General features: G+C 33.0%; 1 protein-coding gene across 1 annotated transcript in view; it reads right to left on the bottom strand.

Annotated features, from left to right (window-relative positions):
• Positions 1 to 26833, bottom strand: part of LOC145283736 (hexokinase-2-like) — a 60758-nt gene that overhangs the window by 24467 nt on the left and 9458 nt on the right. The window contains exons 2-3 of the mRNA XM_080132797.1: positions 7149 to 7311; positions 3173 to 3312 (exon numbers count right to left, since the gene is read on the bottom strand). Coding sequence (XP_079988923.1) covers positions 3173 to 3312; positions 7149 to 7311 — 303 coding nt within the window. The remainder of the gene's footprint in view (positions 1 to 3172; positions 3313 to 7148; positions 7312 to 26833) is intronic.

The raw sequence follows: 26833 nt of genomic DNA on the forward strand, positions 1-26833 counted from the left end.
ATTGAATTAATTCAAAACATATCGCTAAAACCAAAACAAACAACATATATATATATATATATATATATATATATATATATATATTTGTTAATTTCAGATGTCATACTAGCTCCTTTCCTTTAATTATTATACAGGAAATGGAAACCATTTAAGGCAGATATGCTGACTGTTCAGACTAAGAAAAAAAAAAAAAAGCTACCAGTGTATATTGATGAAAAACACCAAAGACATTAAAATTTGGTAGAAGAGCATAGTTCTAAATGTTATTTTTTCTTTCAATTAATGAAAAAGTATTTGCTTTGTTTTAAAGAACAAATAAATTTTTTTTTGGTGGGGGAATATATATTTTTTTGTTAAGCTTTTTTTTTTTTTCAATGAAAAAGGTGTACTTTGTGGTATCTTTTAAGAAATTTTTTCATCTTTCATATCCAAAGAAAAGTTTGGAGCAGCTGATGACAGCAATTTTCTTTTTTTTTAATGTATTTTTCTGCAAAAAAATTTTTCTCCTGGAAAATTTAAAAAAAAAATTTTTTTTTAGGCTTTTTTAAGTTTGGTTGTTAGCATTTTTCATTTATTGTGGGTTAGGCTTAGACTTTTTAGGACAACTCGTGGTTTCCTGAGGATAGATTATTTTCTTAGGAATAGTATTTTCTGCTGCTTGAAGGAAAACAGCCAATGACGGCAAAGTAGGCAGAGAAAGGTTGTTAGAGAATGTAGAAGGTGGAAGCAGCCGGTTTTCCTGACAAAATGCGAGGACCATTTCCGGAGACTTACAAATAAATTTCAGCCTGGACTTATTCATTTTCCTTCCTTGTCACAGGATTAAAGATTTGTTGCTTGAAGCGCAATGATACTCTACCCTTTTTTTTTTTCTTCTTCCAATTTTTTGTCATCTGCTGATTTGGGGCTTTTTGCTCACTGTATAATCCAGTGGTTTTCGTCGCTCTCTGGGCATTGCCGAGTGAGACTCATGGATAAAGGGGATTTAAACTGCATAAGTACCAATTGTTTTTTATCTTTTACCTTCCATTTTTTTTTCTGGGAAAAAAACGGAAATTCTGGAAACTCTCAGAATTAGTCTTATAATTTATTCTTAAAGTTAAATGTTATCCTAAATTTCATAAGTTTTATTTTACTTAAATCAGATTCTTAAGAAAAAACAAAAAAAAATTTACAAAAAAAAAATTTACAAAAAAAAAAAAAAAAAAATGGATAAAACTCGTGTGACCTTGATGCAAGATTATATAGTACTTAATTCAGTGCACAAAGTAAAAAGGTAATACAAAGAGATTACATCACTGGAGAGAAAGATTAAAGAATCAACTGACTCCATGAAATATCGTACAGTAATAGAGATTAAGATTAGGAATAATCTTGGTCATAAGCACTGTTTATTTATATCAGTGAAATTGTGTACCAGGTGTAAACAAAAAAGAAGCTTCCTCAAATACAAAGTCGTGTTAAGCACCAAAAACCTCACTAAAATATATTAAGTCAGAAAAATGACAGATCATGCAAAATGACTGCTCAGCATTAGCCAATGAAAATCCTCCACTAGTTTCATTTCCTGCATCTAAAGCCTTCGCCAGAGTAAACCTGCATTGACTTGAGCTATCCTTCTCTAACCAAAGCACTCAATCAACCATACTACAATTTTTTTTTTTCAATGGCAATCGCTCTGGTCAAGGCCCGAAACCATTTGATATGAGGAGCTAAAAAAAAAAAGAAAAAAAAAGTACTTTGAGGTCAAGAACTTGCCAACGATAAGTATAGATTCTAACCAAGAAAACAGCAATTCATTCTCTCTTTGCCCGAAACATTGCTCATGGAATGTGAGGACTAAAGGACGAAATAAGGAAAGCGAAGGTCATGTGGCTCCCAAAAGTAAACTGGAGATACACTTTCTGTTTTATTACAATATAACCGAATCCACTCATTCAGCATTTCAATAATTTGTCATAAAATTTATAAAAATAACCTAATAACTCTTTAGAAAAAAAAAAAGAAAGAAAAAGAAATAGAGCATACTCGGTAATTAATAATGCAAATATATAAACATAGATTTCCCTTCCTTAGTGGTAGGGGTACTTTTGACAAAACGGTTGGATTTCAAATCTCACTTGAAATACTCATTCTAGCCACACTGAAACAGCCATGATATGATGAAACAGAATATCTCTCGATGAACAAATTTGTATATTTATAAAGTTGCACAGGTAGTGATCTTAAAATGGCAGAAATTATAGAAAATTTTGGTGCTTGTTAAGATACAATCGACGAATCGATTTTTTAAAAAGTATGTTCTTTTAAGCAAAAATATTATGCACTTAATTGTCATGCCGAAAATAGTAATATATTAAAAAATTATGAAAAATCATTGAGCAGAAATTTATTTCTAATTAAAAGTAATTTTAAAGGAAAATTGGGTAAAATCACATTTTATTTAAATGCTATAAAGTAGACAGTAGGAGGCTAAAATCAGGGGACATAACCCAGAAAAGGATATTTTAGATTACTTGTGTCATGGCTGCAATATTAGTTCCTATTTATTTGCCTCCCCACGAGGGCAGAGTTAGACACAGGGTCAGTTTTTAATATGGAGAAAATCCAGCTCCTAAAAAGGGTACTCTGGATAGGAACAAAAATAAAAATTGCTTTGGTCATGAAGGATTTCTCCTCCACTGACTGAGAACAGAAAAGGCGAAGTGTAGCAGTAAAACAGATACTACACTGATCTTGTTTATATAGTTTATTGCATGAAATTTACAAATTAAGTTATAACGCAAAAAATGAAAAATGACACAAGAAACTTAGGCATGAAGCCCATAAGAAATTTGGGGAGGGGCTGCAGGGTCTTTCTAAAAGGTCTATAAAACTTTGAAAAATACTACACTGTGATCTTGGCCCGAAAGCCAAGAAAGACTTCCCATTGTTGTCGATAGCAATAGACTTCTTTACTAAAAACACAATAGCATTTGTTATACTCAATGAATTTTCATAATTTTTGGATATATTACTATTTTCGGCATGGCAATTAAGTAATATTGTTTTTGCTTAAAGCGATATATTTAGAAAAAAAAAATCGATTTGTCAACTATCTTAACACGCACCAAAATTTAAAAAAAAAAAAAAAAAAAAAAAAAAAAAAAAATTGGGTGCGGAATTTTCTTACCTGTGCACCAGTTCCTAACATGACCTGTTGGGGGATGAGATACGTCTTGCTTTCAATGTCAACCAAAGGGCCGTCAAGTACAACAAGAAGAACACGGAAATTGGTTCCACCAAGATCAAGAGCTAAGAATTTTCCACGCTCTAATGAAGAAAAACAAAATAATATCATTGAAGGAGTTAAAATATATTGTTGCATGAGAACATTTTACACACAAACAATATATACAGTAGAAACCCGGGATACGGTGCCCCAGGATACGATTTTTTCAGGTTATGATGTGGATGATATTTTCCAGGCCCCTGATTATGATATTTGCCCCACCTTACAGTATTATTTGATTATTTACATGTGTATGATATAATGTACTGTATTTTGTTACTAATTTTTAATGCCGTATCCCAGCGTTCTACTGTATATATATATATATTAGTGATCAGACGATTCCCATATTTTGTCTAATTCCGATATAATTATAGATTCCGTACTAAATTCTTTGATTCAGATTCTTTATAAATCTCTAAATATTTAACTATAAAGTTGTTATTTTTCCCCGGACTACTGTAAAAACACATGTTAAATGCGCACATATTTTCTCAAATGTAAAAAACAAATTTGTGTGTGTATGGGGGGGGGGGCTTAACTATACATTTTAGCTTTACTGGTAATTAAAAAAAAGAAATCAATATTTATTATTTTAATAATACTCTCAGCAGTGTTAGATTTTTTTTTTTTTTAAACAAACTCAAATAAAAAAAGAATTAAAGGAATCGTTTTTTGGCATTGGAAAACATGCACAAATTTTTCTGATTCTGATACTTCAAAATTCTGATTTTTCCAATTCCCAATTCTGGTTAATCGTCCCAACACTAATATACATACATACATACATACATACATACATACATACATACATACATACATATCTGACTGTCGTCTGCTTAATTTGACATAAATATTGATTTATTTCTCTACTGGCATAACAATTTAAATTTGTCTTATTGGTTTAAGTGCTCAGACTTAAAAACATTTTGGTGGTCAAATCATGCAACCAGTTTAAACAGTTATCTACACACTGAAGATTTCATTAGAATGAAATGTATACATATAAGGACAATAATTCATCTCTATACATAATAAACAGAAGTAGATTTTTCCTGTCTCACTTTTGACAGTATAGGAAAACAATGAGGCAATTCATATGCAAATCTTTTCACCAAACAGTGCAGCATGTTTTTTTTTGCCCATAAATGTGCACATTTTGTTACCGTTTAATAAATATTAGCATTTACCCCCTTTGCTTCACTCTCTAAGATATGTAATCCTGCAGAGGTATTACACCCCTCATTAAATTTACTCCTCCCGAAAATCACCGGGTCTTTTATTCATAGCTATACATACCAACATGAAAAAAAAAAATTTTTCTTTCTTATATACAGTCATTTATTACATACTAACGTTAGCCTAGAAATAACATTAATGATCGCTCCCCTATCTTGCTTTGTTCTATGGAATAACAGAATACACTGCCATAAGAGTTCATTTTTTTCGAACACAGAAAATACAAAACATTCGCCGTGGCAATTGTACATACACATAACCATACAAATAAGTTTATTATTACATATCGTAAGGTTCCTACTTCTAATTTACTTTTTTAGATTATAAAATGATATCTTAACAAAAGAGTCATTTTGTTTAATCTATAAAAGTGAAATTGTCTGTGTGTGTGCATGCATTTCCCTACCAAACCACAGTCAAATTTAAGTCTAAAGACTCGAGATTTGACATAAGGGGTATTGAGATTTGAAAAAATCTTTTTAATCAGTTTTCGGCCAGAAATTTAGCTGTCAAGGCATCAAAGTTAAAAAATTTGACCTTTGAAAACTCTACCAAACTCCTTCGCCAATTTTGGGTCTAAACACTTGAAATTTTAGATGTAGGTTACTTGGACATGGATCAAACTTTTTAATTTAATTTGAGCGAATTTATCTCTGCTTTAACGTTATTTTCATGGCAGGTGCCCGGCTGAGCTTCATTCTATGGTCCCCCCCCCTCGCCAAACTTTCACAAGAAACACCCGTCTAGCAGAAAACACTATCACTAGTTTCCCCCCCCACTCTTTATCTGTGCCTAAACCTAAGCGTAGATTCCATGAGCAAAGCTTCTTTATTAGAACTGCACGCCTATGGAATTGTCTTCCGTCTTTCTGCTTTCCAGCTGACTACAATATGGTTGTCAGCAAGTCTAATGTAAACAAGTTTTTGATGAACCGTTCTATATAAGTTTACAAATTTACCGAGTCTTCATTACTAACGGTTACTATATTGTCCAATTTCTACTGTACACTCTTTAACCCTTATCCTCGAGTGGCCTATTGGCTTTGATAAGTAGTGATGCCTATGTAAAAAAAAAAAAAAGAGCCCAAAACAATGGGTCAAAGTTAAAAAATGTTTTACTTCTGTGGTCTCTACCAACTTTTCTCTATAATAGTCAAAGAAGCCTATTATATAGAAAGACATTACTGTACATATGCACATATCAATATATACAGATGCACAAGTCCTACCTAACTAATATTCCTGGTGAACCAAGTGCAAAAGAGATTCAGACAATTGCACTTAAGGGAACAGCGAGGATACTAAAAAGAGCTCTCGGTTGGTTTCAATAAAAAAGCGGGGCAATGTTGGCAGCTGGTTTGGCTGCCCCATACCCAGCATTACAATCTTCAAAGGAAGAAAAAAAAAAAAAAAAAAAAAATGCACATAAAGTTATGAACAATACTGCTTAGTCATAAAAAAAATGCTATTTTACTCTATGCTTTTCGACATTCATTTTCATCACGATGTATGGAGGCCCCGAACGGAATGATTTCATTTTTTTTCACTTTGCTTACTTATGTAAAAATGTTCCATTTTGTCTCGTTTATTGCCATTCGTACAAAACATGAATGCTTCATGAAACAATGACTCAGGTACCTATTTTTTCAGTTGTAGAGTTACTTCTTACTTTCAGAATTATTCATATTAGGAAAAGTGAAACTAATTACGGAACTTTTTTTACATTTTAATATTTCCTTTAGTGAACTCAAATATTGATATGCATGATTTATGTTTCTTTTCTTTTTTTTTTTTTGTATTGAAAATATCTTACTTTCTAAGCGGCTTAATATTTCTGAAAATACTGAACACTTCCTTAACGGCGGTTATGCAGAGAAAGTACTATGCTACTTTTATGATTGCCTTTTTAGGTTAACTTCAAATTTTATGGTAAGTCTTACTGAGTAAATTATTCAGTGAAAACACGTCTGTGAGAGGCAAGTTGAAGACAAAAAGAAAGGGTGTGGGGTGGAGTCAAAGATTAACCAACCCAAATATGACAAAGTCAAAGGCAATGCCGAAAAGGTATATATCAACATTTTATGTAGTTTTTTGTTTTACTTGGCTGGATACAGACAACCACTTTTTATATAATAAACTAGCCTGGGTGCCCGGCGTTGCCCGAGTGTTTGGAGGTGTGTGTTGAGAAAAAAAAAATCATAGGAGGCAGGCAGGCTCAAACCCGTACTGCGAAGAAAGAAAAGAACATAAAAAAACAAAAAAAACACTCTGAGGTCTTTGCTGTTGCGTCCATCGCCAAACCGGAAGTGACGTCGGTTTAAATTAAGGCTAGTCAATCGAAAAAAGGGGATGACTTTCAAAAATATCGGCGAAAGAGTGAAGGAATTAATGTTTTTAGCCAATTTTTCGATATTTGTCATCCAAAGTGTCGAGCTTCAAAACTATACTGATCTTGTGAAAATCAGTCACCTCTGTCGAAAGTTTTAGGCAGACATACATACAAACATACATACATACATACATACATACAGGTGAGATTTATATTATAGATAACTGTCTCTGTGTGCATGCTCTGCTCTAACTGGTTATGAACAAGCAGAAATTGGCAGGAATATTCAAATTTATCGTCAAGTACTTACCTGTTCCGTTAGGTAGAGATCTTACAAAGGAGGGGAACATCTTAATGTCAGCCGTTGGGTTAGAGGTTTTCTTTAGGCCATTCTTCATCTCTTCTCTCCACAACATCATCACCTGCCGATACGTGGTAGATGGAAGCTTGAAGCCCTTCACCAGGGACTCAATCTTAAAGAGGAAAAGGAAACAAAATTAAAATCATTTGAGGTCATTGCATAATTTTGAGTTGTTATATAAGAAAGGTGTACGATTCTAATTTATCATTATTTATTATTTTAATTTTTTATTTAAATACTAATGAGTCACTTCCTACCAAGGTTATAAGCTACTAGAGAATAAGGATTAATGACATGGACAACCGGAAGACTAAACACACAACTGATATGTACAATATTTGCCTACTTAAAAGGACGTCTTGATAAGTATTTGCTTTCATTGGAGTTAAAGATGACCATATCGATTGACTTTGGAGTGTAAGACAATCACATCAATTGATATTGGAGTTGAAGACGAGCATATCATAGTTTGTAGGGAAGCAGTCCAGAGTTAATTTGTTCAACACAGAAGGCAAGTAAAGAAACTGATTGGCTTTAAGTAAACAGAGGAAGAAAGCAGAGGTGGTAGGAAGACAAGCTATTGCTGTGTTTTATAAGAGGAACTAGTGATTAGAGCTCAGCCGAGCACATGATTTAGAGAAAGAATTGGAGTAAATATTTTTCATGATTTGGCAGATCATTTTTTATGGATTTTCCATTTCTTTATTACTAAAACTCAACTAGCTGGACACCCGGCGTTGCCCGGTCATTCAATACACTTAAACATGATATTTTAATTTATACAGATTGCGTATGCATTATTATAGAATCAATCTTCTATCGAGTATTATATATTACAAGGAATGATTTGCCCGGTGGACTAATTCACAAAAAAAAAAAAAAAAAAAAAAAAAAAAGTAAAGAAAATAAAAATAAATAAATAATGACAATGTCGTTCAAATTCCGTCTATGTTTGTTTACAATATCACGTCAGCTGATATTTGGGCTTGACGATTAATGCCCTGGAAAAATAACTTCTGATTAATGTTTAGTTTTAAAATATGCAAACAAAGAAATGATTTGTGGCGATTTTAAATGGTACCTCTTCTTTTATCGTAAATTGAATTCATTAATAAGAAAAAATTTAAAAAATTGATGCGGTACACCTGGGCTTAAACATGGGATCATTCGATTTGTAGTCAAATGCTCTATCACTGAGCTGTGTTCTCAGATGTCAACAACTGTTTTTTTTTTCTTAGAAAAAATTATTTGTTGAGATTTTATTATCTCTCTTGTTGGTGCAACCTAACATATTCCCCTGCAAAATTATTTTATATCTATAAAGAAAGGAAGAATATTTTTAGGATCAGATTTTTTCGATTTTTGTTATGTATCGGACGAATTTCTGTATGAAACATATCTAAAGATACTGCCAGTCATATAAATTAGCTTTGTGTGAAATTTGCAAAAGATAGGCTCAGCCGTTTCGGAACCTATAAGAAAGGAACTTTTGCTATTCTATTTCTTTCTGCTATTCAAATTTTCATGTTTCCATTGATGTAACCTCCAACCTTCAGGTGTATTTTGTCAAACTTGGGGGATCCTTCTGGCAAACTCGGGGGAATCCTTCTGGCAAACTCGGGGCAATCCTTCTGGCAAACTCGGGGCAATCCTTCTGGCAAACTCGGGGGAATCCTTCTAGCAAAATCGGGGGAATCCTTCTAGCAAAATCGGGGGAATCTGTACAGAATTTTTAATGGAACCATTTATTAAATCTACGGGAGTAGCATGCTCTTATTCTGTCAGCCATGACTGGGTAGAATTCCAAAGTAATTCAAGGACCCGTAATGTAGTGGATAAAATACTTGGTAATATTCAGTTATAAGTTACACCCTTCTGGAGATTGAAGGTTTCATTCTTAGTGCAGGCGACACTCAAAATACAGCTGTGAATTAAGACTTCTACCCAGTTATGGCTGACAGAACAAAGGCATGCTACCTCTGTGAATTAAATAAAGGGTTCTATTTAAAATTATGTGCAGATTTCAGAGTCTGGCAGAAAGATTTGTGAGCTCAACAAGATATACTTGAAGGTCAGAGGTTACATTGTCTGAAATATGAAAATGACATTCAAGATGAGAACAGTAGTCTGAAGAAACCAAATGATATAAATAATCAATCCTCATCTCAAAAATGAAAAAACAAAAAGGTACATCTATTCTAACTTTGGTACCTATACAGGATTTATAAGTAAACTTTTCATTTAACCCACGAAGGTAGATTATTCTTGTTCATTCACTCATGACCAGATACACGTGTTAACTAATTTTTATGTTAATTATCACCTATTGTGAAGACTGATCCTAACAAAAAACAAAAAAAAACTCATATAATTTGCTCCTCTTCATCGTACATTCCGACCAACCAGCAAAATCCCACCACTTCTTCACCGTTGAGGTTCCTAGATGCCGGAAAGCTTTCTGTTCTAATAGTTTCTTCCCTCAAACAGCTAGACTTTGGAATTCCCTCCCTGTTTCCTTGATTGTACTGAATGCAAAAGTTTAAATGTAATGTGAACAGACATCTCGCTACTCAACTCCTCACAATTTCCCTGTTAGAAATGATCCCAATAGTAGCTTCTTACATCCAAATGGCAATACGCCTTGTTTGGGTCAACCCCCCCCCCCCAAAAAAAAAAAAAAAAAAAAAAAAAACAAGCAAACAAAAAACCTCCCCCAAAACTTAACATTGTTCTCATTTGCACTAGGTGTTTAAGAATTATTTGTATTAAAGGTTGGATTTGGGAATTTTTAACCATTGTTGGCTATTGTTAAAAATACCTCTAAAATTAAAAGTTAAATCAGCACTTCGTTTTTATTACAACAAAGTTGGAGTTCTTCAATTTATGGACATTTTTATAATCTTCAGAAATGCAGAAATTAAAATTTAATGTTTCAATTTCTTACTGTAATCCATATATCTATAAAAGTGAAATTGTCTGTGGGTGTACATTTCCCTGCCAAAATACTTTACCAATTTTCAGTCTTCAGACTCGAAATTTGACATAAGGGATATTGAGATTTGGGAAAATCTTTAATCAGTTTTCGGCCAGAAATTTGGCTGTCAAAGGGTTAAAGTTAAATAATTTAACATTTGAAAACTTTACCAAACTCCGTCAATTTTGGGTCTAAACACTTGAAATTTTAGATGTAGATTATTTGGACATGGATCAAACTTTATAATTTGATTTGAGCCCAAAACAATAAATGTTAAGTGGTCAAAATTGGGGTCAAAGTTAAAAAATTTGATCTCTGCGGTCTCTACCAAATTACTTAGCCAATTTTTAGTCTAAATATTTGAAATTTTATATAAAGTGTATTAAGACATAAGAGAAGCTTTTTAATCGGTTTTTGGCCGAAAATTAGGCTGCCAAGGGGTCAAAGTTTAAAAGATAGACCTTTACGGTCTTTAGCAAACTATTCAGCCAATTTTGGGTCTAAACATTTAAAATTTTACATAAAGGGTATTAAGACATGCAGCAAGCTTTTTAATTAGTTTTTGGGCGAAAATTTAGCTGCCAAAAGGTCACAGTTGAAAGAGTTGACCTTTATATACTCTACCAAACTCCTCTGCCAATTTGGGATCTAAACACTTGAAATTTTAGATGTCGGTTACCTGGACATGAGTCAAACTTTAATATATATATATGCATATAAAGTTATGAACAGTACATAGGGCCCAAGCAAAGCCGGGTTGAACTGCTAGTTGGTATTAAATTAAGGATTGATATGCCATACAATAAACAAACACGCATTCTATGAACAAATTTCTATTAAAACCTATGTAAAATGTCACGGAGCCAACACACGGTTATCTATAAATATGCATAAAAATAATACAAATGTCTGGTTTTTAATTTCATTCCACACCACAATTCCTCAGTATATCAAAAAGGTTTGTTGACATTACTTGTAAGTGAAAAGGTATTTTCAAAAAATATATATCTCCTATAAATTTTTTTTTGTGTATTGATATTTATATTAAAACAAACTTTTTTCTGTTTATTTAAAAAGAAAATAAATCTTTTAGTCATAGAAGTGCATTCATTTGCAAAAGATCTAGCTAATTTGCATATTTTTTAAAACTTCCATTTTAATTAATTCCCTATGAATTCTTTCGATTTTCTTATAGGAAAATCATCTTCAGTTAACTATTATGTTTAATTATATTCATGCAGATATTCTACACGATTTATACTTGTGTAATATTTGCGTAAAAATGTTATAGTAAACACAAACTTCTTTCTATATATATTTATGTATGTGCATATATATTTGTTGAAAAAATTTTGCCTACCAAACACCTTTGTCAATTTTTGGTCTGCAGATATGAAACTTAATATATAGGGCATTGGAACCGATGCAAAACTTTATATTTGGTTTTAGCCAGGGAAAATCAGTGCAAAAGTGAAAATTAAAATTTAAAATCAAAATTTTAATTTTAACTTTTACACCGAGCTCTGACTATTCCTATATTCTGGAATAACGGTATTTGCATGCTAAATGAACGCTAATGTACCATTCAAATATGGCGTCACAATGATACCTACTTTTGCCCTCTGAGTAAATTGCTGTGTTCATTTTCTTACATTATACAGCGTCAACAATATCTACACCAGTCTATATTTCCTCTCTCTTTTTCCCTATTTCTCTCTGTATATATTCTTCCCAACTCTTTCGCTTTTTACATTTCTTTTTCCAAAGAAAAAAAAATTTCACGGCGATGCCGAAGAAAAATAAAACAAACATTTATTTCCTCTCACTCTCGCTTTGTACATTTATTTTATGCAAAAAAAAAAAAAAAAAAAAAATAAATAAATAAATAAATAAATAAAAAAAATTTACGGCATCAACACTACCAACAGTTTTTATTTCCCCCTTCTCTCTTTGTATATATTTTTCCCAACTTTTCTTCTCTCTCTCTCACACTCTCTCTCACACACTCTCTCTCACTCCGATTATTATAGGAGATGAGGATAACAGTCCGTAAATAAACTATTTTCTTTATTAATTAACTTACGGATATTTTTCTATAATAAAAGGTTTACTACACTAATTCCTTAATAAAAAAAATGAATTTTGTCTTTTTTGGTAGGGGTGGGGTTGCATTTACACAAATGGAACCACAGCAATGACTGATGGGTACGGCTAGTATAATAGTAAATACGAAATCTGCATTCATCAAAATATCATATTTAAGAGTATTTTACGACCGGGCAATGCCGGAACAGCCTGCTAGTATATTTATATTATAGTTTAGAAAAACAGAAAGATGAGCAAGAAATATGATAATCAAAAACGTAACAGTATCCTAACAAGAGAGAAATTCAGCAGAAAGGTACGAAATACATTTAAAAGAGAAAAGAAAGAACCGGATATTTTTCCTTTTTGTAATTCTTGCAAACAATTGTAAGTAAACAGAATATGAGATATGACGTCAGAAGGTAGTTGTAAATAATGAAAAAAATGAAAAGGTAAGAATGTGTGCCAGACTGACTGACGCAAGCAGAAAGATAATGGTTGCACGTATCTGCTAAGCCGTTGTAATATTCTCTGCAAATTCCATATAACAAGCAACCCTAAAAGAGGATCAGATGACTTACAAGAAGGTGCTTTATCTGAACAGTTTCCGCAAAAAAATGTTACCTGAGTTTCTTTTATATGTGCGATAACATTTTAGAAATAAGGAAGAGTTTTATAGTTGCCAAGTTGGATAAAAAACAAAAAACAAAGAAAAAACAAAAACAAAAAGTAAAACTGCGGTTTAGAGCCAATTTAGACATGGCAAATTAAAGCACGACAAATGTATGACAAAGCACGACAACTACTTCTATTATAGAAGATGAGGATGATTGTGTGATATTTAGGCTGCTGCTGCTTTTTTTGGGGGGGGAGGGCTAAAAATATTTGTATGACTATAAGTATAAAAAAAAACTTGTTTATTTTCATAAACAAATTTTATTCCAAAAGAATTCTTTTAAAATTAAAAAGTGAATATAAAAAAATACAAGTCAAATATAAGAAAAATGTTCCTTTAAATTAAATGAAAATAATATTTGTTTACATATACTTTTAAAATCGTATTTTTTTAATAGTAAACGTTTACAAAAAAATAAAAATAAATAAATAAAGACAATTAAAAATAAAAATATCAACAAATTTAATTACCAAATCTCGGTCCATCAGTCTAAAAAAAAAAAAAAAAACATTTTTTTTTACAAAGACTTTTAGTGAAGTAAAAACAGCATGCCAGTCTGTCTAAATCAAAACCGATCGAGTCTTTTGTTCTTGACATAAGAATCCCCTGTTGCTTGAATGACGTGCCTAAATATCAACAAATAGAGAGCTGCTGTCGTGCCTTAATTTGACGTACATAATTAGTAAAATCCTGCTAGACCACCAAGAATCGCCAGAAACTTAAACAAGCTTTAAATCACAGCAGCTTCAACTTGAATTTGCGTGTAAAGCAAAAAGTTTGAGGATCTGTCATATTTAACAAGATATAATACAAGTGCAACACAGATTTTCCAGCATTCATGGTTCTAGAACAGTGGTTACCAAACATGTTTTTACATGGCGACACACTATTGAGCCTTTTAAAATTCTTACGACACACCTATCACACACACAAAAAAAAATGAACCAATATTTTCTACTCATAAATAAAGCCTTTTTTTTTTTACAAAAAAATAATACAGTTTAGTTTGAAAGCTAGATTAGGGTTAATATGTAACAGCACGGATGCATGAATGGCAGTTGTATACAAATGACCGAGCCGTGTGCGAAATGACATCACAGCAATGAAAAAGAAAAGCAAGAATGTGTACACAGACCGATGATCATGATCACGTTCAGAAGAACAGTGACAGATGTGCGGGTCAAGAGTTATGGTTTTGAACAAGAGACACGGTCTTAGTCGGGAAAGTACCCAGAAATAAATGCTGTTTCAACGGGGAAAAAGCAAGTTGGGGTTTTCCTTGCCGGTTGTTCCCTTGTGAGGGCGTCTACATGTGTAAACGTGTGTGATGCTATAAATAGTAAGGTGTCTTTCCACCTTAAAACCATTGCTTTACAGGGCTCTACATTGCAAGTGAAACAGTCGCCTTTGCGAGTGATTTTTCAAAGTAGCGACTAGAAATAATGAAACACGCGATTGCATTTCTTTCACTGACAATCTTCCAAAGCTCACTACTGAGTAAAAAATATCTTCAACTTTTTTTTTAATAAAAAGAAAAAAAAGTTAAATTAAACAATGAAAGTTTAATATAACAATATACTATTTTTATTTAAAGAAGAAATGAGAATGTTTATACCTTCAAGTATCAACATAAAATTTGTTGTATGCTTAGAATTACACTTATTAAAAAATACAAAAAAAAAATATTTATGATGTACATACTCGTCACAGAACGAAGATGTCATATTCTAAAAATCATGTGGGTTTGGCTAGTAACTTTTCTATTTGGCTAGTAAACGAAAATATTTAGTTGTCAAAGGTGAACTAAAGATAAATTTGTTCGTAGAGCCCTGCTTCATTAGACAACCTTTGGAGTATCTGTTCTTCAGATGCTGCACTTCCATTTCTTGTTCTCTTTCGGTGGAGGAGAAATCCTTAACGACTGAGACAATTTTTATTTTTGTACCTTTTCTCCACGTTAAAAAACGACCCTGGTGTCTAACTGTCCCGTGGGGAGGCATAGTAAATAGGTACAATCTTTTTAGAGGTTAATTTTTAGGCTTTAATTTTTCAAACGCACTCCAAAAGTAACCGAAAACTTACAGAAATTATGATTAGCAGGCTTTCATAACAATGGGCTCGAAGTTTTCACCCTAAAATTGCACATACCTATAAATTACTATTTTTATTATATATAAATAGATATAGAACTTGACCTTGAAAATTTAAAAGGTTAAATATAATCATCTTATGAGATAATCTATAAACTAAACCAATACAACTTGATAGCAGATCTGCTCTTAATCTGTACATTTGGGCTTTTCCGCGTTTACGTTATAACAGAAACACTATAATCAACTGCAAAAGGCATGTAAACAAGACTAAAAGTCAATGAAGTAGGCTAATAGGACAGCTGAATGGCACAAGTGATTGGTTGAGTTTTTTTTTGTTTTGTTTTGTTTTTTTACGGCATATCTACCCTTTTCAGGTTATAGTAACAGCTTTTATGTTTCAAGTTTATTTTATATCTTTAAATATTCAGTATTTGGTTCGTTTTTTGTTTTTTTAATTTTTTTCTCTCGATTTACAGCACGTCAACCCTTTTCAGGTTCAATCATTTTCATAAAAATTTTATACTTCAAGTTATTTATATCTTCACATATTTATTCATTATGTTCGGTTTGGTTGTTTTGCAAAGGAAAATTATTTTCGTTTTTACCTTTGAAAAACATGATTGAGTTTTGCAAATGGAAAGGGGGGGGGGAAACAACAAAAAGTGTATTTTAGATTAGGAAGCCGGTATATTCAGACATGCGACAAGTGAAAAAAAAAAAAAAATAGGTGGAATTATTTGGTCTAATAACAGCTTTAATCATTTAATTTTATCATCATAACCTTTACAGTTGGACAGAAAAGAAAGGCACGTGACTTTCCAAATAGTGGCATAGAGCTTACCCCGAAAGGCCAGTACTTAAACTGCCTGTCATAAGAAAAACTGAACAAACATAATTCATCAATAGATCAATACAAGTGAATGACCTAAATTTAATTGCGTTTTTAGAAGCAAACGTTGAATGCAAGTGCAAAGAAGAAAAAAAGTTGACATTTACTTCTGCTATAATAACACCTTTATATCTTTGAACATCAACAGGTGCCGCTACATAATATACTAGCAGGCCGCTCGGCGTTGTCCGGTCGTAAGATATGCTTAAATATGATAGGAAAAGCTTTTATGTTTCAAGTTTTTTTAATTTTTTTTTTTTATATCTTTGAATATTTATTCACAGTATTTGGTTAGGCTTTTTTTTTTTCCTCAATTTACAGCATATCAACCCTTTTCGAGTTCAATCATTTTCGTAAAAATTTTATACTTAAAATTCTTTATATCTTCACATGTTTATTCATGATGTTTGGTTTGGTTGTTTTGTAAAATTATTTTTGTTTTTCATCTTTGAAAAACATGACTGAGTTTTGCAAACGGAAAGGAAATCCATGCAGAGATAATTCTCTCCATTGATTATCATATTGAATCTAATATATGGTAGTTAGATCAAAACTAAAAAAATATATGACTTTGGTGTCATCAGCTAGAATAAAAACCAAACAGCATACAACTTTCCACATTCATTCCTTAGCCATGCACATACACACATATGTATGCATACAAATATATATATATATATATATATATATATATATATATATATATACTAGCAGGGGTGCCCGGCGTTGCTCGGGTGTTTGGAGGTGTATGCTGTGCAAAAAAGCAAAAAAACAAAAAAAAATGGTAAATTTTTTAAAACTTTGGCCCCTATTATTACCCCTTAAAATTTATAGTTTCGGGCTCAAATAACTTTATTAAGTTAGATCCAGGTTCAAGGAACCTATATCTAAAATTTCAAGTGTCTAGACCCAAAATTGTCGGAGGAGTTTGGTAGAGTTCTTAAAGGTCAAATCGTTGAAATTTGACCCCTTAACAGCCAAATTTCTGGCTGACACCCGTCACATCGATTTTCCCAAATCTCAGTACCCGGTATTTCAAATTTCGAGTCTATAGACTAAAAATTGACAGAGTTATTGCATAGGGAAATGTACACAGACAGACAGACACACAGACAGACAGACACCTTCACTTTTATAGATATATAGATATAGATATATAAATTGAAATTCTTCCCTCCTCCTTCCTTACCCCTCTTTTTATCTCCCTCTCTCCCCTCCCTATATTCCTATATTTCTATCCACGCCTAGCTGAACTTCCTAAACTCCCCACACAACTGTCTAATGTTCTTTAAACCTCAAAACTTAACTATTGTCGATCTCCGCCTTGCCCCCATTTTTTCTTCTTTTTTTTCCCCCATTTTTTTTTTTTCGCTTTTTCGTGCTTCTAATATCATTTTTCCAAATCATAAGAACCATTTCTGTAAAGTCTGACGAAGTTACTGGATCGTAAATACGATTCGGTAACCGAAGCATGTGTAACTAAACAGATAAAACGGTAATAAAACAATAAAACACATATTTGCTCTGCAATAGTATTGAGCACTTTCTTCAGGTTTTTATTAAATATATATGCTTGCTTGATTGAATCTTGTCTTCAACGATTGGGCGATTTCATCTTTTAAAAAAACGGGATGACTATATATATATATATATATATATATATATATATATATATATATATATTCACCTGTCATCCCTTTTTTTAAAAAAGATTAAAATGGCCTGATCGAAGACAAGATGAAAGCAAGCAAGGTCCACAGAGTTTTATAATTATACAGATTAACTGTATACCTATAAATGACTGACATACGTGAACGTGATTACAATGAATTATGCATATTAGTCCATCAGTAATAAATATATTTTTTGGGGAGACATAGCCCTGGGTTCTTAGCGGTTGGATGGCTATACCCGTTGTTGAGAAGTAGGTATATTCCACAGTTGGACCTTTCCGCAGTTTACTTGATGTGCATTAGTTAATAGACTTGTATGTGGCAGGACAGCACAGGTGGCAAGGTGCTCGCCTCACATGCAAACGACTCAGGTTTCAAATCCTTAATTTGGATATGTTCAGCTGATGAGCCCAAAGGAGGACAAAACTCGAGTCTTGGACTTTGGTCTGCAGCTTTCATGGTTTGTCTGAGTTTCGGCATTGTTTGATTGTGGAGATAATCATATATATGTGTGATCCAAAAACGGACTGTTTCGCTGCATCACAGCTCTTCAGTGCAGCTAGACTAGCACCCACCTCAAACCTACAGCCATCTAATTCAGTGGTTCCCAACCTTTGTTTTAGTCCACACACCAAGAAATTTTCCTCTAACCTCACATCCTCTAAAATTTCTAAACTCGTGATTAAATACATGGTTGAATCCAATCTATTCAGCCTTGTATTTAATGACCACTTAATAACAATACTTAACACTAAAACGAAAGCAAAAATTTAGTACATCGCAAAAGAAAACAAAAACACAAAAGAGTAACATATATAGACAATACCCTATTTTGTTTTTTAATCTAATTTTTTTTGCACATTCTGGAATATAATCACATGCCCAGGAGTTACAAATACCATAGGTTGGGAACCACTGATCCAATTAATAGTCGACAGTTCTACTCCTAAACTACGTATGTATTCCTTGAATAATTCAACTTTTCATGGATAAATGAAAAGAGAACAAGAAGTTTGACTTAAAAGAAAGAAAGAAAAAATTATTTAAATAAGAAATTGTTCCGAGGGGTTTTTTATTTCACAGTTGTTTAATGTACATCGTTAAACAATAATTATTCAATACTGGAAAAAAATAACAAAGCGAAACCCAAACATTGGATTAAATGAATTCCTTCTGTCAAGATTGTTTTTAATTTTATACATCATAAAAAGACTAACTTTTTTTTTAAATGTCAAAACATTTTTAAACGATGCACTTTTGTAATGACATTAAATAACCAACTGCATTTTTGGTTCAGTAGGTCACCAGTTTTTATTTTGATTAAAACAAAAATAAATAAAATGTAAAGTTTTCTTTATTTGAAAAAGTGTTTGCTTGAAAATTCAAGATGGACAAAAAACACCTGGGTTTACAAATATCACAGAAGAGCACTTACGCTAAAGCCATTTTTATTGTAACAGCCTAGACGTTGCTGGGCTTCCAGACTTCAAGTGAAAGATCACATTGGCCTATCTTTCAGAACTTTTATTCAAAAGCTCAAGATAATCCTTGAATATATATATATATATATATATATATATATATATATATATATATATATATATATATATATATATATTCGTTTTATTTGATCACGTCTAGAATCTAAGATCTACTTAATTTTTTTTTATTACACCATCCTCACACTCCCAACAGAAGTATCAAAGAGTTTATGATAACTTTGAATAAGTATTTTCTTACTTTCTTTTTCTTCTTTTTTACTTATTAGAAATGGATCACAAATGCAACAATAACACTAATAGATTCTTGTTGCACCTGCAGAAATGCCATTTTTTTTTTCCCCCAGAATATCAGATTCTGTATTTTTTAGAATAGCACCGTCGCTTGCCGGGCATCACGGAGTATAGCCCCGCCACTTGCGAGAAAATAAGCCCCTCTCCCCCAAAAATAAAATAAAAAAAACATTCCAGTAATGCACATGCAAAATTTATCCCTCTGTCACTTATTGCTGGAAAGTTTTTTGACCTTGAAGTAGTATTTTTTGTAGCTTTTTACATCAAGTGGCTTCATGCCTTTTCTAGAGCAATTTCCATAAAATAAATTAGGGTTAAAGCTGTACAAAGCGCCACTATTCTTTATTCATCCCAATAAGGCATATTGCCACTTAGACATAAGATGCTGTTATTTGGGATCATGTCTATAGGAGCACTGTGTATGTGAGTAGCGAGATATTTTTTACATTAAATTTCTGCATGTTGGTACAGTCATGGAAGCAGGGAGGGAATTCCAAAATCTAGCAGTTCACGAAAAGAAACTATTAGAATAAAATGCTAGGCACATCAACAGTGAAGAGGAGAAATTCTGCTGCTTGCGGGTTAGTCGGAGGAGTATTTACATCGAGGGGCGACAAGTGCTACAAGTTCGTCATTAAAGTACTTTCAAAACAGGCACAGGAATGGTAAGATTGCAATAATAGGCAAGGGGAGCTTGGCTAATAGTGAGGAACCTATTAGGTTTGAAATTTTATTCTTTAGACTCTGAGGGAAAGGCTCGTGGTAGATACCCCAGCCCAGACGTGGCAACAATGCTCCATGCAGGACCAATAGAAGCTTTGTAGAGATATTGGATACTATCAGCTGTGAGTAGTTTTCTAGCCTGGTAGAGGGAGTCCACTTTTTTTTTTTTTACAGCATCCTTGGCAATGACTTCAATGCATTTGTTCCAATTCATGTTGACTGTGAATGCTAAGTTGAGGAGTTTGAACAATGAGCACTCAGGAAGAGTATTATGTGGAAACGATCATTTTATGCAAGTATCCAATTATGTGAATGGATTTGATCTTGTTGCGTAGGTAATAAAACCTTTTTTTTTTTTTTTTAAACTACAACCCACATTTTGTCATTGTTTTGGGAGTAGAGCAGTAGATATGATATACTAGCAGGCCGCTCGGCGTTACCCGGTCGTAAAATATGCATATTTTGAATTCATAAAGAAACTGAGACATGTGCATGCGAGTATTACATTTTTTGTAAACAGTTCACTTCTTGTAAGTATATATATATATATATATATATATAAAAAATACTCAAGTTGAGGAAACCAAAAGCCAAAGACAGCGAGTCAGGTACGATAACCATTAGGCTAGCTTGAGCCGATATTTAAGAAGCGTTTTCAAACCTACCTATTCTTAATCTAAGGAATGCGCATTTAGCAAATAGATAAAAATCCGATGAGCTCTATGTAACAATTTCTCAGTTTCGACTCCCTTAGCAGCCCTTTTGTCCCGGATGAAAACCGATTAAAACGTTTTCCACATGTCTGAATAGCCTATATACCAAATTTCAAGTCTGTAGATAAAAAATTCGTTGAGTATATAGATTGAGAATTATCCTCACACACACACGTTCTCACACACATATAATCATTTTTCTACAAAAAAATCAAATCTACTTTGGAATAAAATTGGTTGACCATATTAATCATTTGCTTCTTTATATCTGCTGTAAAATTGATGTGGGGAAAAAACTTGATGAATTGGAAGAATAAAGTTGCTTTAATTCTTTCATTCACGTCCAAATAAATCGGAATACAAGACTTTTTGGTGATACTTTAGATTTCAAAAAACTTAAATCTGCTTACGTAAGCATGAACATTTTCAGATTCAGTACAAAATCTGGCCTAAAACCAAAAACTTTTTAATCTTATTAAGAAATTTGTTCAAAATAAATCACTAGTGCAAGGTACTTTTTACCAAATTAAAGACGGGTAACTTTATGGTGCGTTGACTTAGAATGAGTGCTTTATGCCAAATTAATGGTTGACTATGGTTAAATGTGTCCTTATTTTTACATTAAATACTAATTCCTATTAATTCCTAACTGTGCATTGATAGGATAGCACAATACTTAATTCGCTTCACCTTATAATAAAAGGTCCATAAAAAATTTCAGTCAGATCCGACCAGTAGTTTCCGAGAAAAAAGTATGTTTGTTGATATTTAGATTACCGGAAAAAATAAAACGTCAGAAAAAATGATTAAAAACAAACAAACAAACTTGACAAAATAATACATCGATTGCAATGGGAGACGGTTCTAATCGCAAACATTTGTCAGACATTATCGAACTAAAAAGTTCAATATAACTTATTAGTTTTGTTGTTAAAAGTCGCGATTACTAATACATCTTTTATTTATTCCGACTAAAAACGAAAAACAATATTTTGATGGTAAATAAATTGTTTACGTAAAACTAAAGTTGTTATTGGATAAATAAAAGACATGTAGGAATTATAAAGAGGATGTAGACAGTTAATTACACAGAAAAACAATTGGAAAACGTTTAAGACGATGTCATGGCTTCTGTTTGTGGTTTGTTGTCTCGTATTTATTAATAATTATTAACTCGAGAAAAATAAATGGCATTTATTCAGACACTCATCCCCCCGTGCCCCCGATGGCATCACATAACATGTTATTTACTTTAAGGTGGTGTCGTTGTTCACACTTGATATGACTTTTTATAAATCGCAGTGAATGAATAAGATTTCTTCCTTCACCCCGGAAATCCAGTTTTACTCACTTGCCGTCTTCCCTTAATTACTTGACCTTTACGTCTATTTAAACAAGGAGTAGTACAGAATAACTAAATGCACTCAGATGAAATTATGGTACTTGTATAGTTTAATCAGGACGTTAAGAAAACAAAACAAAAAAAAAAACAAACAAACAAAAAAACAATGAAAATATTGAAGTTATATTGTACGTACTCTTGATGGCATAAATTTTTCATATGAAAAAAAAAAAATTCATTTTTTTTTTTTTTACAGAGGACAATCAAATTTTAATGAGGTCGATCGTATCGTCGCCATTTGCCTATTTACGGGGACGAGGAGGGTGTGTGCCTTTAAACGAAAAAAAAAAAAAAAAGAAAAAAAAAGCGATTTAACAAAGGACAAAATGAAAAAGGGATTGAAAAAGAACATAGAAACTGTTTCATAAGTGAAAAAAAAATATTTATCCAGGTATTTTTTCTGTCCATGTTTCAAAATAATCTCGTCAAATTTTGACAAACTTTAAGCAATGATTGGAATTATCTTCCCTGGCGCCCCCTCATCCGCGGAAAACAAGATGGCTGCGACACGATCAATAAAAGTTTGATTTTCCTTTGTAAAAAAAAAAAATCTTAATCAAATTAAAGATTTTTATATGAAAACTTTATTCTATAACAAGTATATACAATATAACTTTTTCAATATTTTCATCTTTTAATGTCTTGATTTTAAACTGTATAAGTACCGAAAATACCAGCGCCTATATTTCATACAAAAAAAAAAAAAAAAAAAATGAATTTCAAGTGAAACAAATCGCACCTACATAATTGTCAGGTCTCAGTAACAGATCCAAAAGTTACGAAAAACGATTAGGTAGAAAAATAATTATCAATAAAAAAAGAAGTTTGTGAAAGGAAGCGAAATCATGTATATTACGCTTACTTAAAAAAAAAAAAAAAAGAGAGAGAGAGAGATCAGTTGACAAGGGAGATAATTAAGTTCTGTTGCTCATGTCACGTGACTAACGTAATTCAAAATATTAGACAAAATTTATTTCCCCATATAAAGTAAACTTTATCAAAAACAGTTTTTCATTAATAATTATTTTTCTACCTTATCGGTTTCCGTAATTTTTGGATATGTTACTATTTGCGACATGACAATTACGTAGGTAACATTTGTATCACTTGAAATGCATTTTTTTTCGTTTGTATAATATAGAAGCGCCAAAATATCTATCTTCTTTAGGAGATAGATGGAATCCATATGCACTTCAAGCTGATTGGTCAGCAAGTGGCCAAATCAGCTTAGCAGGGGCATTAATTCGCGAGAGAAAATAGATCTGTATTATATTCATGATCGCCACATTTTTATATATTTGAATGCACATAATTCACTTCTAAACTAATTAACTGATCAGTATAACATTTTTTGAAAATTAAGATAGACTTTCACAATGATAGAAGCTAACACATAAGACATGTTATTTACCTAAGATGAAGTTAATCACCTCCGCTATAACTTTTTATAAATTGCAGTGCATGTGTGGAACTCCTATTCTAGCAGCAATAATAACAACGCCAGAAAATGATTGGCAAAATATTCATGTTTATTTATACTTAATACTAATTCATCAATTCTATAAAAATACTCAATCTTGATTAGTTACCGTTATTAGACTTCAACCAATTGGAAAGAGTTGCTTCTAGAAGCTGAGAACCCGTTTGCATTGATTTTATAAGTGACTACTCAAACGCTGTCAACAGTGAAAGATTCAACTTGCCACAGGAACCTTTGTCAGTTATAATACAAATACACAGAATTATTGCGGGCAACAAATTAGCTGTAGCCCTTTGGATACTCAGAAAACACAAATCAGTCATGAACTGCTAAGATATAACAATTGCTTAGTTCAAACTCACCAGTTTACACACTTGTGGACACTTTCTAAGTCTGGAACCTTTGGATATTTTTAAAACTCTTTTCTTAAATCTTTATTTTTAATAGTTCAACAAGATGTTACATACAGTTAATATATTATGTATGGATAAATTTTATTACTTTTGACTGCCTTTTCATTACATAATCGCATGGGTGTCAGCAGGTATATAGTAGAAATAGGCAAAGTAATTATGGATAAAATCGGTTATATAATATATAGACAGATTGTCATAGAACATTCGGTACGATTCTCATGATGGAAGACAAGATAAAAACGGAAAAAAACTTGGATATATAAGACCAAAAAATCCAACCATGATCGCCCTTTGAAGATAGCGGTTTCAATCCTACCTAAAGCCAGCCAGAGGCTTAGTTTCTATTTACAATGCCTCCCCATGAGACAGAGTTAGACACCAGGGTCGTTTTTTTAACGTGGAGAAAAGGAACAAAAGTAAAAATTGTCTCAGTCGTGAAGGATTTCTCCCCCACTGACAGAGAACAAGAAATTGAAGTGCAGCATCTGAAGAACAGATGGTATTTATTTGCTCCCCCACCGAGCAAATTAGGCACAAGGCCGATTTTTAAAGTGAGGAGTGAAGGGGAAATGGGGACCAACTCCCCGGGGAGTAGGGGAGCTGGATAGTGACAATTGGTATGAAGGGTTGCCCCTACATTGACCAAGGTCTTATATGTGGAGTTGGCCCCACATATGGTCTTTGCTTGTAGTATCTGCCGGAACAGATGGTATTTATTTGCTCCCCCACTGAGCAAATTAGGCACAAGGCCGTTTTTAATGTGAGGTAAAAACCAGCTCCCCTAAAAGTAGGCAAAAAGGGGGCACTCTGGTTACCAAAAATAATAATTGTCCCAGTATAGAGGGTTTCCCCTCCATTGACTGGTACAAATTATCTTAAGTGCAGCATCTGCCGGAACAGATGGTGTTTATTTGCTCCCCCACTGAGCAAATTAGGCACAAGGCCGTTTTTAATGTGAGGTAAAAACCAGCTCCCCTAAAAGTAGGCAAAAAGGGGGCACTCTGGTTACCAAAAATAATAATTGTCCCAGTATAGAGGGTTTCCCCTCCATTGACCGGTACAAATTATCTTAAGTGCAGCATCTGCCGGAACAGATGGTATTTATTTGCTCCCCCACCGAGCAAATTAGGCACAAGGCCGATTTTTAATGTGAGGAGTGAAGGGGAAATGGGGACCAACTCCCCGGGGAGTAGGGGAGTTGGATAGTGACAATTGGTATGAAGGGTTGCCCCTATATTGACCAAGGTCTTATATGTGGGGTCGCCCCCACATATGGTCTTTGCTTGCAGTATCTGTCGGAACAGATACTACACTTTGATCTTGTCCCAAAGGCCAATCTTAGTTGGCCAAAAATGTGGTGAGACAACAACAACTATGGAAGGCAGTAATTACTGAGGATACAGTCAAGACACTCAGCATTTCTATCCCATCGCAGTTTACCACCTGACGAAGGCCAGAGAAATAGTTGGTCGAAACGTGAAACAACGAGAAGATGAGGATGATAGTCTGCAAATAAATAAATGTATGAACTGCTCATCCCAAAAGGATTCCAATAATAAAAATAACTTTTTTTTTATTTTTCAGTATAAATGTATAAGGTCTCTCCATCCCCATCGTGGAAATTAAGTTATTCTTATCTCTCACCTCTCCCCTAATTAGGTGATTCAACTTACCACAAAAACTCTTGTCAGTCATAACACTACTACATGTAGTTAAAAAAAAGTAGAAAGTGAGCCTTTGGTTTACTTCTGGCAACGTCATAACTCTCGCTTCCTTTATTTTGTCCTTTAGTCCTCACATTCCAGCAGTGATGTTTCTGACAAAAGGTAAACAATCGATTTTTTTTTGTTTTTTTTTTAGGTAGGAATTTATCCATCTCACTTATTGTTGAGTGGTTGTTGATCTTGAAGTAGTTTTTTTTTTTTTTTTAAGTTCTTACATCAAAGTTGCTTGTCTGAAGCGGTTTTCATATTAAAACAGTAATTTAGATAATGCTTGCAATAAGAACCTTCACATCATTGTTCAGTGTTCATGAATTAATTTCACTACAATGTAGGAGTCATGAACACTTACATTTATTTCATAGCAGAAAGCAGCTCCCATAAGGTGCTTTGGTCATATGAAAACCAAACAGTTTCCAGGGTGCCTTAATTTCAGCCGTCCCTTGAATAACTACTTCAGCCTTTTTAAAATTTGGCCATCAACCCCAGCAAGTTTCCTGGCAGCAACCTTAGAAAGACGTTTCCACTCTCTCCTGCCTGTCACTGAGCAAAGCTGTCTTTACTGAAGATATATTCTTTCAAGAAGACTTGATAGCTGAACTTTCTTTGGATTTTATTTGAAGAGAGTAGAATATGGTCCTCAAGTTTACTTTTCGTAGTATCATAACTCTTGCTTCTCTTATTTTGTACTTTAGTTTTTACAATTGTTGTTGGATAATTCAGGTGCCTGGGAATGATGTTATAGGAAAGTCGGCCAGAAGCATGGATGCGAGTGCTCCTGGGAATTATGTCACAAAAGTCAAAATGGGGGGTGGGGTGTAGAATTCCCAGATACTAGGTAAGCAAGATTGACTGACATTTTAAAACAATGCATGGTGGAATATTAACGTCATCTGTGCCAATAAAATAGATGTGCAGAGATGGAAAAAGGAAAGAGAGTGACCATGACTGGTGAGCTAAGTGACACACTTCTCTCCACTGCAAAATACACCCCCC

This window comes from Euprymna scolopes, chromosome 8 (genome assembly GCF_053919585.1).
Source record: "Euprymna scolopes isolate OS-2025 chromosome 8, ASM5391958v1, whole genome shotgun sequence".
Classification (NCBI taxonomy): domain Eukaryota; kingdom Metazoa; phylum Mollusca; class Cephalopoda; order Sepiida; family Sepiolidae; genus Euprymna; species Euprymna scolopes.